The 15,380-nt window shown below is 53.6% G+C and overlaps 1 protein-coding gene across 1 annotated transcript in view; it reads right to left on the bottom strand.

Annotated features, from left to right (window-relative positions):
• Positions 1–15,380, bottom strand: part of LOC100451245 (melanopsin) — a 122,658-nt gene that overhangs the window by 14,288 nt on the left and 92,990 nt on the right. Inside the window, exons 20-24 of the mRNA XM_063727587.1 lie at positions 14,197–14,385; positions 10,905–11,050; positions 4,183–4,603; positions 2,810–2,990; positions 2,107–2,227 (exon numbers count right to left, since the gene is read on the bottom strand). Coding sequence (XP_063583657.1) covers positions 2,107–2,227; positions 2,810–2,990; positions 4,183–4,603; positions 10,905–11,050; positions 14,197–14,385 — 1,058 coding nt within the window. The remainder of the gene's footprint in view (positions 1–2,106; positions 2,228–2,809; positions 2,991–4,182; positions 4,604–10,904; positions 11,051–14,196; positions 14,386–15,380) is intronic.

Below are 15,380 nucleotides of genomic sequence, written 5' to 3' on the forward strand. Positions count from 1 at the left end.
GGGAGGATCAACTGGGTTTCTCCAGGCACATAGGTCTGAAGGTAAATCTGCTTCCTCACTGTCTTCTCTTAACACTAGACCGTCTTCTTCCTAGATCTTCTTACTCAAAACATCATTTTTGAGAATCTTTTTGGGGGAGTTGCTATGATGAGGGGCAGCAGTGATAATGGAAATCTATCATTCTTTCAAAAGCCTCAGACACAAATTGCAGCTTATCTCAAATAATAGAAGTTATAATGCTTTTAGTAGAAGAAAAACAGCAAGTTGTATAAGCATAACAGCTCTTTCTTTAACTATCAATCAATATCATATGCTCATAAGAAAGGAAAGGACTGGTATTATCTTCTCCCTTTTACAGATATAGAAACTGAGGCACGGAGTAACTAAGTGACTTGTTTCAGGTCATTCAGTTAACTTCAGAGCTGGGAAGGGCATTCACTAGTACAAGAACCCAAGACGTTTCTTTTCTTTCTTTCTTTTTTTTTTTTTTTTTTTTTCAGATGGAGTCTCACTGTGTTGCCCAGGCTGGAGTGCAATGGCAGTATCTCAGCTTACTGCAACCTCTGCATCCCGGGTTCAAGCGATTCTTCCACCTCAGCCTCCCGAGTAGCTGGGATTACAGACGCCCGCCATCATGCCCGGCTAATTTTTGTATTTTTGTAGAGATGGGGTTTCACCATTTTGGCCAGGCTGGTCTTGAACTCCTGACCTCAGGTGATTTGCCTGCCTTGGCCTCTCAAAGTGCTGGGTTTACAGGCGTGAGCCACCGCGCCCAGCCAAGACGTTTATTTTCTAATTTACAGTCAGGGGAAAGAAGTTTTATTTTGTTTTGCTTTTTCCCTTGAGGAACTGAGTGTTTTCTCCTTTCTGATTTTAAAGTAAACTAACTTACTGTGTTTCTCTTTTTGCCCTCAAATTTGCTACCCAGTTAGTCCCTGCAGCTCTGTTATTCTTCATAATCAGCATGCCTGCTTTTCCCGCCTCTGATTTTCTGGTTCTGCTGTCTTAGCCTTCATGTCTGTGTTACCTTTTCTGGAACCTGCTTCAAATCCTTTCTGAAGGGGGAAGTCTCTGAATAAATGAGTGACTGACTCCCACCTATCTAATGAAGTGCTTTGTCTCCTGAATTTACAGTAATTTACTTGGCATTTTAAGATAACATATAGCATTTTGAGGGTACAGAGAAACTGTGAATTCACTCGTGAGATTACAGGAATCTGAAGGAACATCAAAGTTTGATAAATATCACAGGGGCAGAGGAAGGGGTCTCGCATATTTGATGTTCTACACGCCTTCTCTGGTTTAATCCTCACCACAGCTCTGTAAGGCAGGTGCTTACAGATGAGGAAAGTAAGGCTCAGAGAAGGTTAGTAACTTGCTCAGGGTTACAAAGCAGCCCAAAGTGGAACCAGGAATAGAATGAAGGACAAAGTCCACAGCCAAGGCCTTTTCAGACTAGACCTTGTGGTCTCCAAATAAAAAATAACCTGAAAGGTTTCCCAAGTGGTCATAAGATGCCAACTTGTGATCTACATTTTTTTTTTTTTTTTTTTTTTTTTTTGAGATACAGGATCTTACTTTGTTGCCTAGGCTGAATACAGTGGTGCTATCACAGGTTACTGCAGCCTCGAACTCCTGGACTCAAGTGACCCTCCCACTTCAGCCTCCTGAGTAGCTGAGACTACAGGCACGTGCCACCACACCTGGCTAATGTTTATATTTTTTGTAGAGACTGGGTCTTGCTATGTTGCTGGTCTCAAACTCCTGGGCTCAAGCAATTCTTCTGCCTCGGCCTCCCAAAGTGCTGGGATTAAGGTATGAGCCACCTCGCCTAACCAGATCCACATATTTGATGCATAAAATAAGCTATAGACTCTGCACCTCACTCTCCCCAAAGCTGCAACCATATGGGCAGGGGAGATAGTTAACTTCCTTTGTGTGATATTAGCATGAGTCTGCCATTAAAAGCAAAAACAAAGGTTTCTTCCAGAAATAAAGGCCTCTGGGTGGTCGGATGTGAATGGATTAGGCAGGAGTTAGTTCCCTGTGCCTGCCCCTTTCTCCCAGGCTGCGGGGCCTCCCCACATGCCATCAAAGTGTTCCTACCTTTCTCGCAGTAGGGCTCCCCGTCTTCCATGTGGAAGAGGCTGTTCCCGAAAGGCTTTTTGCAGGCTGCACAGACGAAGCAGGTGGTGTGCCATGTCTGTCTCAAGGCATGCATTACTTCCTGGGGGAAAGAGCCTAAGCTCAGGACAGAAAGGAGAGAGGGAGCGGGCTTGACTACCCCACCAGGCTCCAGCCACTGCCCGAGCATCCTACCAGGGAACAGGGCAGGAGAGCTCAGGATGCAGGCCTTGGTCACTCTGAAGAAAGACCCAGGGGCGTCAGAGAAGGGGTTGTCACTCTCCAGCTGGGTGCCAGGTTCTGTGCTTTCTTACATAAACTGTGATGCTTAATCCTCCCATTAAACCTGGGAGGAGGTACTGCTTATTACTGTCATTTACCAAAGGGGCATTGAGGGTTAAGGCCACATTCTGGTGAGTGGTAAGGTCACGCTGTGAAGCAACCACTTGCTTTGCAGAAGTTCCACCACCATGTCAAGCTGTGTGGAACAGGCACACAATCATCTCTTGCATGAAGTTCATTTATCCCCAAGTTTATTGGTGGCAAACCAATTCCCTTTTAGGATAAAAATGGAGTTGCTTTCTCCGTTACCAGCAACTTCTTGGCTTCCTAATGGGATCCCACGATCTTGGGGAAGGGCTGGGGAAGAGACATGGGTCAGAGCAAAGGGAGGCCTCCCACTTACCCCCATAATTTTGGTGTTGCACTTGGCACACAGCGGGGCAAAGAATTGCTCATAACATCGCTCACAGTAAACGTTGTTCTGCTCTTCCACAAAGCACACATCTGCCAGGGAAGTCTTGCAGTAGGCACAGGTGAACTCTTCAGGGTGCCAAGAACGGCCCATGGCTACCAGAAATGGGCCCCTGGGGAAGCAGAGAACGGCACCCAGTAAGGCAGCTCCCAGAACTTGGAACTAGATATTTGAAGAACCCCAACACTGTTTATACTTTTACCCAATAACTCTGACTTTTGTGACTGTTCTGATGAAGTAATGTGAAATTCAGAGAAAGCTCCATGCAGAAAGGTGTTCATTGTTGCATCACTTACAATAAAGAAAATCAAGAAGCAACTCAAACATCTACCAATAGGGGACTGGGTAAACATATTATAGAATTCAGTTGACCACTGATAATGATAGTAAGAAATGCAATAATGATGATACTGATGGCTAACATTTATTAAGTGATTACTCTGTGTCAGGCTCCATTCAAGAAGACTTTTGCATTTATTAACTTGCTTAATTCTCACAACAATCCTACGCACTAGGTACTATTATAATACCCATTTTTAGATAGGGAAATTGAAGCACACAGAGTTTGAACAACTTGTTTAAGGCCATAGGGCTAGTAAGTGGTAGACCAGGATACAAACTTGTATTGTCTAGTTCCAGGTTAGCAGTCAGAACAGTGGGACTATGAGGACATTTTTTTATATTCTGATTTTTACTTTTCTGTGTTTTCCAATTCTTCACTAATGAGTATGTATTACTTTAGTTTTAAATAAAAGTGCATTTTTCATGTATATAAGCTCACACCACACATGCACACAAACATACTGTATTCAAACAACAGCACCCATGGTCCATGGCTTCTAAGTATGAAATCACTTGTTTTCATTTTAGTCTGGCAGATGCCCACCAACCCCCTGAGCAGCCCAGGCCTGTCTGTGGAAAGACCCAGAAGCAACCCTAAAGGAAAACTGGGTCAAAACCAACACTGTCTTACAACATGCCCCGTAAACCTACTGACAAGCCTGGTGATTCCCAGAACTCAACCTTAGCCCAAGGGGGAGTTCCTGGCACCAGGCACCCTGCTGGAGCTTCACCCACATACCTCATGCCATTTCTCCCAGCTCCCTGGGAGAGTGGGTGTCACACAGGTATGGCAGCTAAGGCTCAGCGAGGTCAGACCAGAGGGCAAGCCAGAAGGACCCGAGGCTTTCTCCCTACACTTGCCTCCTACACCCATCTCTCCCAACCAGGGCTCAGACTGTGGGCAAACACCCCACACACACGCCCTTCCAGTGCCCCAGTGCAGGGACACAGCTGGACCATACCGGATGACATTGTTGCAGTGGCCGCAGAGTGGAGTCCGGCTGCTGGCTGGGAATCGCTCAGCCCTCTGGACGGTCCCCCTGGCAAGTGGTGGCACCTGGGGACCCGCTGGGGTGTAGGCTGGGCCCCCCCGGGGCAGGGTCTGCTTGCTGACGGAGGTGGTGCTCTTGCCCGGGGCAAACTTCTGGGAGAAGCTGTCATCTGTCACCCAGGGGGGACGGCTGGCAGGCTCCGCAGGGCCCCCGCTGTAGGCCACCGAGGGTGCAGGGTTATAGTTGGGGGCAGGCGAGGGGGTATAGGCTGGTGCTGGGGATGGAGTGTAGGTGGGGACAGGTGAGGGGGTGTAGGCAGGGGCAGGGGAGGGGGTGTAGGGAGTGGGACTGTAATTGGCCCCTGGGGACGGGCTGTAGGTAGATGCAGGCACTGCAAAAGCCAAAAAAAACCCAAAGAAAGGTGTGTCAGGAATTCATTCTTCCCAGTTCCCCTCACTCCTAGCCAGAGAAATGCAAAAGGTGACTTTAACATTAGAGCAGCACAATTTCAGTTTTTTCGGGAGACTTGTTCCTGAACTTCTTGATGGCCCAGATTGGAATTCTCGCAGGGCGTTCAGAAAGCTAGGGAGCAAGCACAGCAGAGCCCTCTGTGTACTGGAAAAGGGACATGGCTATAAATATCTGCAGCTGTGGAGGGTGGGGCTCCGCCAGGCCTTGACTGCCCAAGGCCTGCATAAGACGCGGAGTGGGGGTGGGGGTACCTGGGCGGGGAGAGGTGGGAGTGGGTCAGCTCGCCCTTGACTGCAAGATGCTTTCAGTTGCACTCTGACCAGTGATTTGACATCTGAAATACCTCCCTTGGCATAAGTTTGCTGAACCTGGACCTAGGTCAGCCCTAAGGACAAAACAGGTGACCTGGTAGCTGGGTTTTCAGGTTCAGGTTTCAGGTTTAGCTACAATTACTTTCTTGAAAAACAGCTCGGCTTGATTTGTATTGGGGGGCAATTCTATCTTGGTTTGATTAGGGTGGGGGATCTTGAAGGAGTCATTCAGAGGGTGCTGGGCAGAGACTCTAGGGTGACACAGCCTAGAAGTAGCTGCTCACTTGGCCCGTGGCTGCCCTGGGGGACCCCTGTACCCCCACATCACTTTGGTGGAAGCTGAGAGTGTGTCTGAGTGACTGTCTAAAGATTGCCCAGGCAGTCAGAGCACAGGGAAGAGAATGCACTGCCTCACTTCTACCACCCCCTCCTCCAGCTCCCTGAGAGCAGAAAAACGTTTTGGGCTCACAGCACAGAAAAAGCATTGCAACTGCTTACCCACAGCCTCTCTGTGGCCCTCTCCGGCCTGGGCCCTCAACACCTAGCCAGGGCAGACCCAGCTGCACCCTGCACACAAGCTCCAGCTGGCCTCCTCTTCCAGCGAGTGAGGTTCCAGAAGCCTCACCTCATTTCAGTCTGCTCCTCGGCAAAGAGGCCTCATTCTCCCAACCCTAGGAAGCATGTCGGCACAGCCTCCCTCCCCATTCCTGAGCTCAGTCTGGGCAGGACAGACTGCACTGAGGCAGTCCCTGCACCCACACCCCGCCTCTGCCCCCCACCCCATACTCTAGCCTCAACCTGGAGAGGAAGGTTTTCCTTAGGGCCTAAGACCCTGGCCTCACCTCCAGTTTCAATTTCCCACCTGGTTCCCCTGGGCCACCTGGGGCAGCCTATGGCTCCCACTTTGCACCTTCCACTCCCAGGTGACCCACCCTTCAGAGCTGGGTGAGCTGGAAATCCCTGTGCTGGGGGTGAGTAGGGACCAGGTAGATAGGATCCATCCATGTTGAAGGAAGAAGAGATAAAACCCTCCACAGCCCTGCCCTGGAGCCATCCTGCCAGTGAGGCCTTCAAAAGATAATACCGGTTGGGCATGGTGGCTCACGCCTGTAATCCCAGCACTTTGGGAGGCCGAGGTGGGCAGATCACGAGGTCAGGAGATCGAGACCATCCTGGCTAACACGGTGAAACCCCATCTCTACTAAAAAAATACAAAAAATTAGCTGGGCGTGGTGGCGGGTGCCTGTAGTCCCAGCTACTCAGGAAGCTGAGGCAGGAGAATGGCATGAACCCAGGAGGCGGAGCTTGCAGTGAGCCAAGATTGTACCACTGCATTCCAGCCTGGGCAACAGAGCGAGACTCCATCTCAAAAAAAAAAAAAAAAAGATAATACCTTCTCCATAAGGAATCTTCCTCCCCTTTAGGGGTAACGGGGCACATAGCATCTGTCATCTGAATCAGTCTTCACATTATTCCCTCTTTACACTTGAGGTCACTGAGGCTCAGACAGAGCTAGTAAGTGGGAATACATCTCCAAAACCATTCATTCTATCATCCCAAGCTGCCTCTGTAAAGAACATGAGTCCAATTTCTAGAAAATCTCAGTGCAACATGTCAGGGAGGAGTCATTTTCAACATGAAGGAGACCCCCTGCTGTGGAGTCTTGATAGCATAGCCAAGAGCCCTGGTTGCAGGATCCAGCTCTACTACCTCCTGGTTATGTGTCCTTGGGCAAGTTCCTTAACCTCTCTGGGCCTCAATTTCTTCATCTAAAACTGGCAATACTAATTCTTAGTATCTCACAAGGTTATTATGAGGATTAAGGGAAGGTAAGAAATATAAAGAGCATAGCCTAGTACCTGGCATAGTGTGTCACTAAATGTGAGTGAGGATGGCAAGGATGGGGGCAACCTGGGTGTCAGGGTCAGACGTACTGTCAGCCTGTCTCATGGCCTGCTGCTCACCTAGGGAAGCCCAGCCCAGTTAGACTGGTAGCGCCTGGGGTTGGGGGAGAGGAGGGAAGGGAAATGGAACATCTTGAAGTCAGATAACCTGAGACTGAGGTCTGTTCAGTGGTGGTGGAATGCCTGACGCCCTGCCTGCCCCACAGGGCATGCTGGGGACCTGCTGGAGTGACATAGTGAATGGATTTTGTAAATGTGTACAGCCCAAATTTGAGGTATTGTCACCCTCCCTAACAACTTTGCAGAGAATCTCAAAATGCTGGGGGAAGAAGTGATTCCAGGAACACCACCAGGGACAGAGAGCAGGGAGAGGTGATCTAGCACAACTTCAGAGCAGCTTCATCCCTCTGTTACATATAAGGGGGTTCTGTGCAACATTTTCTTTCCTTTCTTTGTAAAGTGCAATTCTCTGCCAAAAAAGATTAATTTTGGCTGGGCACGGTGGCTTACGCCTGTAATCCCAGCACTTTGGAAGACCGAAGCCGGTGGATCACTTGAGGTTAGGAGTTCGAGATCAGCCTGGCCAACATGGTGAAACCCCGTCTCTACTAAAACTTCTACTAGCCGGGCATGGTGGTGGGCGCCTTGTAAACCCAGCTACTCGGGAGGTTAAGGCACGAGAATCTCTTGAACCCGGGAGGCGGAGGTTGCAGTGAGCCGAAGTCGTGCCATTGTACTCCAGCCTGGGCAACAAAAGAGAAACTCCATCTCAAAAAATAAAAAGATTAAGACCACAAGCCCTAATCCTGCGGTGTCCAATACACAGTGCTCCGTGGCCGATAAGCAGCTGAAATGTGGCTAGTCCGACCGAGAAGTGCCGTTAGTGCAACACACACACCAGATTTTGAAGACACATTAATAATTATTTTATATTGATTAAATGTTTAAATTATATATATATATTTTTTTTTGAGACGGAGCCTTGCTCTGTCGCCCAAGTTGGAGTGCAGTGGCCCAATCTCGGCTTCACAGCCACCTCTGCTTCCTGGGTTCAAGCGATTCTCCTGCCATAGCCTCCCGAGTAGGTGGGACTACAGGCGCTCGCCACCACGCCCGGCTAATTTTTTGTATTTTTTTAGTAGAGACGAGGTTTCACCGTGTTAGGCTGGATGGTCTCGATCTCTTGACCTTATGATCCGCCCACCTAGTCCTCCCAAAGTGCTGGGATTACTGGCGTGAGCCACTGCGTCCGGCCTGATATCTTAAATATATGTAGTCAAAGAAAATATATTAAAATGAATTTAACTTGCTTTATTTTATTTTTTAAAAATGTGGCTAATAGGAAATTTCTATTGCGTGGTGCTGCCTTCACCAAAATGACTGCTTCCACATGCCAGACCCTTTACGTGCCTTATTTCAAGTAATTACTCGCTGCAATCCAAGGAGGCAGATAATATTTGCAAGTCCATTTTACAGATGAGGAACTGAGACTTGGAGAGCTTAAATGGCTGCCTCCAAGTCATCCAGCTGGTGAACTGCTTAGTTGAAACGAGCTCAGGCTGCCAGACTCAACAGCAGATGCCCGCTTAAAAACTCCCCAGGCAGCAAAACAGGCTTTAGTACGCCCCCTTTCATGTAAATTGGGCCCTGTCCCACCTTTCCTGCCTCCCTCCAGCAATACTAACCCTATTCCCCCTGCCTGGCAGTCGCTTCCCTCCATCGGAAGGCCTTCTAGACTCCCGGATCCACCTCCTTTTCTAAGCCCACAACACAGAGGTCTCACAGAGGCAGGCTAGAATCTGGACCCCGATTTGACGGCTTCCTTGCCGGGGGCTAACCCACCCAGAGAAGGAACCTCCCCGGCCTCGGTGACCCGGCCCGGCAGCTCCGTTCCCCCGTCGCAACTCCCACTCCGGCGGGGGGCGAGCAGGCAGTGGCGCTTCGCCGCCCTCAGCTTCTGCATCCTTCAGCCTGGCTCGCCGTCACGCCAGGAGAGACCTGATATCCCATCTCGCAGCCCCCGGGCTGTTGCTATTTCTGCGTGACGGAATTAAGCCAGTCTAAATTAGAAGGTGATATTTCATCTCTAATTGGCAAGTTCAAAAGTCCCCTATCGCACTCGGCGGGCTCGCGGATATGTAATTAAACAAGGTGATTTCTGACTCACTCCGGGCCGGGCCTGGCTCTCCGCGAGCGCCTGGCCGCCGCCCGGCCCGCGGGCCAACGTGGCTGTCCCCGGCCCGCGCGCAGGGTCTCCGCGCCGCCGCCGCCCGCCCCCTCCCGGGCCTCAGGTGTTCCGGGGAGCGGCCGCCCACCTCGGGCGCCAGCGATAAGATCCGGCCTGCGAACGCCGCCCTCGGCCCGGAGGAGGCCCCGGGGGGAGCTGCGGCTGCGGCTGCGGCCGCGGCGGCCCGGAGCGCTCCGGATTCCGCGCGGGCTCCCCGCCCTCTCTGACGCCCGGATCCGAAGAGCCTGGAGGGAAGGGGAGCGGAGGGGGGGCTCGGGACCACACGCCCCACTTCGTCCGGGGCCGCCTGCCAGCCGCCCCCGGACCCCACTTGGCAGCCGGGCCTCCCGGAGAGGGAGGTGGAGGCAGGCCGGCTCCAGCGCGCGCCCGCCCGGCCGCCTCCTTCCCCCCAGGCAGGAATGAGTTAATGTCTGCGCGGCCTGGGAACGGCGCGGGGGCCCGCGGCTCCGGCCCGTCTCGCTCGCCTGGGCCCCAGCCCGGGAAGGAGGAGGAAGGAGACGCAGGGCGGGCTGGCGGCGCGCCCCCGGAGCCCTGACGCCGCCTGGCGGGCTGGGCGAAGACAGCCGGCGGCCGCCCCGGAAGGTGCCAGAAGCGCCTCCCCAGGAAGAGACGGAAATGTCCTCCTTGAGCCCCGGCAAGGCCTCGCCTCCACCCGCCGCTTCTCCTCCAAACTCCTCTCCCGCCTCGGCTCCCTGTGTTCCCAGTCTCCGCAGGGGCAGCCGCTTCCCACTGCTCCATCTAAGGCTTTTCACTACTGCAAAATGCCACCTCGCCCTGCGGAGTTTTCACCTCAGAACCGTCTGTCCTTGCCCCTTCTCTGTAGGGACAGAGAAGGGCACCTCCCGTGTGACAGACGCTGTGCTGGGTGCTTCATTCCATCCCCAGAACACGAGGTGTCCGTGAACATGGCAGCCTGGAGGGATGAGGCACTGTGCCTTCGACAGCAGAGCAGGCTGTGGCACCGGCCTCTGTCTCGGGCAAAAGCCGCTTCGACCGCCCACACTCAGCCCAGCTGTCACAGCGAGCTTCATGAACCAGCGCCCCGAAGCAAGGCCTGCCCTGACTCAGTGCTTGTCTCATCTCCCTGGGCTCCAGCGGCAGAGAAAACTTCCCTGGGGTTTCTCCCTGCGCCTGGATAGGATCTGCTCCCGAGTCTAGGCTCCTTATGTGCTGTTCTGTACCCCCCATGGCTGCGGCCAACTCTCGCACACTGGCATGACACAGAGAAGACGGAGTCTCATTCTGTCGCCCAGGCTGGAGTGCAATGGTGCAGTCTTGGCTCACTGCAACCTCGGCCTCCCGGCGATTCTCCTGCCTCAGCCTCCCGAGTAGCTGGGATTACAGGTGTGTGCCACCATGCCCGGCTAATTTTTGAATCTTTAGTAGAGATGGGGTTTCGCCATGTTGGCCCCGCCGGTCTCAAACTCCCGACCTCAGGTGATCCTCCTGCCCCGACCTCCCAAAGTGCTGGGATTCCAAGTGTGAGCCACCATGCCTGGTCCGGAGAAGACTTCTCTCTTCTCCTTCGCTCTCCCTTAGAATCATCCACCGCTTTCTTGCTCACCTGTCTCCCCGAGGCCAGATGCAGGCTCCATAGGATTCTGACCCACAACTAGGGGACGGAGGGCGGAGCATCATTAGCAAGGCCTTGCTTCCCATTCTTCTGGGGATGTGCCCCCAGAGCCACCTCTTGGCTCCTGTGGCTCCTGGAGCCTGCCCATGGCTTTAGACAGCCTCCCCTCCTGCTCTGCCTCTTACCTGGCTGGTAGACAGAAGGCCGGATGCTGGCAGTGGTGACAACCCGGGGCTTGGGTGCAGGGGCGGCGGGGCCCTCACTGTAGCTGGTGTGGGTGGCAGGTGCTGAAGAGGCGGCCACTGCGGGGCTGTAGGAAGAGGCCTGGGGCCTGGAACCAAGGGGGGAGGGGTTACACCCAGAAGGACAGCCCCCACTGGGGCCTGCAGTCAAGGCGGGCTGGCTCCCAGGTCTTCAGAAGCCTCTGTGAGGACACCTGATAGAGACATTTCTGGGGAGCTGCCAGAAACTGTGAAGGAAGGACCATGAGGGTCTTGGAGGGGAGGAGGATGTTCCTTGAGTGGCTAGTGCCACCGCCTTTGGAGAGAGGGAGAAAAGCCACCAGGAGGACACCGGGAAGACCCTTCACTCTCATGGGGAGAGACTGCCCAGGTGGGACTGTGGAAGAGCGCAGAGGTAGGGGAGAGGAGAGAGATGGCACTGGTCTGAACTACCTGCCCCCACGACCTTGTGGGGCACCTCAGCCCCTGACCACCTGGTCTCTTCTGCCTACCCTTTTCTATTGTTGCTGGAAGGAACAGCAAAGTCTCAGGTTTCTGGGCACAGATGCTCCAGTGAGAGCTCAGGGGAAGTCAGGAGACTTCCCCCGCCTGCTGCCCAAGGGCCCCCCATCTCCCCCAACACACACCTCTTCTGCATAGAGTTCCTCTTGCCCTCCTCCAACTGGGTTAGTTGTCAAGGGGCCTAGGGTCACCTTTCCCCATGTGTGACCCAGGGACAATGGGGTCAAAGAGATTTTTTTAAAAAAGTGTCCTAGTTCATTACCCTCAGGAGAGTCTGTGCATCGTGGCCTCTCCTCCCAGAGAGCTGAAGGCTCTGAGAACTCCTGGAATCCAGCGGCCTGTTGAGCCTTGTCTGATCAGTGTTCCCCAATTGTATTTGTTTGTAAAACGCTTTTCTTCATTTAAAACTAATGAACACCTTGCAGAACACATCCCTGGTCTTTCAGATCTCAAAGGGGACCACATGCCCACACCCAGGGCAAATGGGTTATTGCTGGAGGTGCTGGAGAAGTGAGCCCTGCCTGCCACCCCCACATGGCTTTCTGCCTTCCTTCTGTCTGTTCCTCAAGGACCCGGGGCCTGCCGATCCCTGCTGGGCAGAGCTGTAGGATGAGGAGTGCCTTCCTCTCTGGGGCTCTGAGAAGGGAGTGGCCCTGGCATGAGAACCCACCACCAAGCTTCTGAGTGGATCCAGAGAGGTCTGAGGGGCTGTCCCAGACAAGGCGGAGATAAAATGAGCCTCAGGGAGCTGGCATCCCAGACCTGGGGGCTGTGCACACTTGCCCTGTCAAGCTGCCAAGTTTCTGGCTGAGTGAAGCCATTGTCTCCCCTCCCCAGGCCCATCTGCCCTTCTCTGGATAGATTCCTGTGCCAAGACCAGCAGAGTAGGGGTCTCCATGGAAGAGGAAGAGACAGTGTCCAAGGGGTGCTGGGCTTCCATAGTAATGGGGGCGGGCCAAGGGGCAGTGGTCTTAGCCCCTTTGTGGAGGACACTTTGCCTGCAGCCTAGGAGCTACAGGTCCTGAGTCAGGGACTGGTGCTGGGAAAGGGAGCAGAGGCTTATGGCATCCATTGAAAATTCTGAAGCCATGCTCCCGTGAAAGGCTGGGGAATCCATTTGCCTCCCATGGGCTCCCCCAGCTCCCGCTCCACCCCAGCCCATGTGTGAGGAGGGGAGGTAGCTTTGCTCAGAGTGCAACCCCGTGACCCCTTCTGCTCCAACCCTGCTCCCCGCTGGGCAGCCCTCTGTGCCCCTCTCCAAGCTCCACCCAGGCCCCAGCTCTCCTGGTAAGGCAAAGGGAAGGAAGGGAGGACTCCCCCTGTGGGGGGCATCCCGAGGGCTCCAGGAGCTCAGCCGTGGGCAGGCCCAGGACACTGAGACCTGAGCCTGGTGCTGGTGCCTGCATTTGAGCAGGGTTGGGGCCCCAGGGATGAGGCTAGACTGCCTGCAGGGCTCCAGCATCTATAGCCCCTCATCATTCAAATTGGAAGGCTTCTTCCCACTCAAAAACAGAGACATTTCTTGCCCTCCTCAAAGTCTCTTCTTTCTGCAGGTAGCAAGGCCTTTATATGAAGAGATTCTGGTATAAAGAGGGGAAGCAGTGTTCTAAATCCCCCCAGGAAACTGGGATGAAACCATCCCTGGAGGGCCAGGCTCCTCCTTCAGGCTTGAGTTGGGCTGGGGAAAGGCTGGGCTTGGCACCCTGCGGTTAACGTGAAGCCGGGGATGGGGGCAGCAGACAGGCCTGCGAGCCAGTTTTCTCACATCAGTCCCACCTCAGGCTGCACCATGGACCTACCCATCCTGATCCAAGAGGCATGTCCTCCCCAGCAAACCCTGGGGGCCAGGGTGGGAGGCTGGGACACCTGGGCTCTGACCCCGAACACTAATTGGCCAACTCTTGGAAGCCCAGACAGAGAGCTGGCCCCATCCAGCCTGATGCGCCACATGGCCACTGCAGAGTGACCTGTCAGCCTGGCCTCTCTGCCTCCCCTCTTCTCCCTGGCCTTTGGTCTCTGCCTTGCTGGGTGCCTAGGAGGGCAGATGCAGAAACTCACAATCCTTGTGTCCTTTGTATGTATTAGGGGTTTTACAGACATTTTTTCTATCATAATCCTATATAATAGGTGTTTGGTGAACATCTTAACAGATGAGGAAACTGAGGTTCAGAGAGCTTCAGTCACTTTTTCAAGGTTACACGCAGTAAGCTGTGGAGCAGATATGAATCCTACTATACCAGGTGCCTCTAGCGTTAACATGGCTAAACTCTCTCTGATGAAATCTGACCTGCCTTCCCCGCCCAGCTCCAATGCTCCCTCCTCCATGGAGCCTTCTTTGATTTCTCCAGCCCACAGGGACGACTTTCATTCTACCTAATTTGAGTTCCAGGAACAAAGACTTTTCACACAGTCCCCTTTTGTTATCTAACTCTGTGTGTATGAGTGTGTGTATGTGTCTGTGAGAGACAGAGAGAGAGAGAGAGACTGTTACCTCTCTCACTGGTGTATGTGTCCCTGGGGGGCAGAGTGACAGTCCCTGCCACAGTGGTGCACACCCCTGAAATTCACTCTCAGTTTCCCCTTCACATTCTGCACCAAGCAGCGCTGGCTTTGGCTTCCTCCAGGCCTGTGGGCCCTAACTACCTTGGACACAGCTGGCCACAGGTAGACCCAGAGTGGGGTGTTTCCTGCCTCCCTTCCCCAGGGTCAGGCCCGGCACCTGTGGGCCAGTTACCTTGGACTTTCGGCAGGACTTGAAGCAGGGGCTGTGGCGGAGGCGGAGGCGATGGCAGTGTGGGCAGCAGCTGTGGCCAGGGGTGGCGAAGCCGCACTGGGAGAGGCAGCAGCAGGCGGCTGGGCAGAAGCGGGCAGCAGCGGGGTGGTGGCCTGGCTGGTGCACACCGGTGCATGCTCAATAGGGGTGCTGATGAGGCGGGACCAAAAAGACAACAGGTCAAGGGAGACTAGAGACCCTGTGAGGCCCCTCTGCATGGGGGCAGGTGGCTGCAACAGAGGCAGGCTGGGCAAAAAGCGCCATCTGCCTTGCAAACAGAATAAGATCCTCAGAGGGTGTGTCTTCCAGCTCAGGGAAGGAGCTCCTCCAGGATCCCAGGAGCAGAGGCTCAGACCACAGGAGGGTCCTAGTAACATCAAAAACTTTTTCAATCCGGGAGGAATTTCCCACCCCCACCCCTCAAATTTTTCTGTACTTCCTAATTTTTCTTTTTCAGCAAAACAGTGTGGTAGAAAAGCCGATGAAATTATCCACCCAGGTTCCTCCCTGATCCTGTTTTCACCCTTCCCCATTCAGTCAGGGGCATGTGCTACCTTAGGAAGGAATGATACAGCAAAAAAAGCAGAGTGAAGATATTTGAGTGTCAAGGGCTTAGGCTCTGGAGTTGTGAGAACCTAGGCTTTGGGCTTGGAAGGACTCAGGGCACCAACAAGACAGATGGCTGAAAGCTACCATGCCAGGCAGAGCAAGGTTACCTGGACAAAAGTGGGCACTGTGGCAAGGGGATTCAAGAATAGAAGCCCCTGTGCCCCTTTTCAAGGTCAATCCTGGGGAAGCGGCAGGACCCCAGGGTTCTCCATGCCCATGGTGAGGGGCCAGGCAGACCTGAAATAACCCAAAGATCTCCATGCCTCTGTGTGGCCTGGGTGCCATAGAGGATTTGCCATGCACCCAAGAGTGACAAGAACATGGTCCTGAGCACCTGCAGATCTGAAAGACTTTGTAACTGGGAAAGAGAAAGGTGACCACACTGCCAGTGTGGACCAGATGGGTTGGGGATGTCTCAGCAGATGCCAGTGCAGGCAGAACCTGACAGAGGACCAGGTGTGCCCCCACGCCCCCACCCTGAGTGCCTTGGCATTCTGTAAGCACCTCTTCCCTAGAACCACTCTAGGAAGACAAGA

The sequence above is a fragment of the Pongo abelii genome, chromosome 8, assembly GCF_028885655.2.
Source record: "Pongo abelii isolate AG06213 chromosome 8, NHGRI_mPonAbe1-v2.0_pri, whole genome shotgun sequence".
NCBI lineage: Eukaryota > Metazoa > Chordata > Mammalia > Primates > Hominidae > Pongo > Pongo abelii.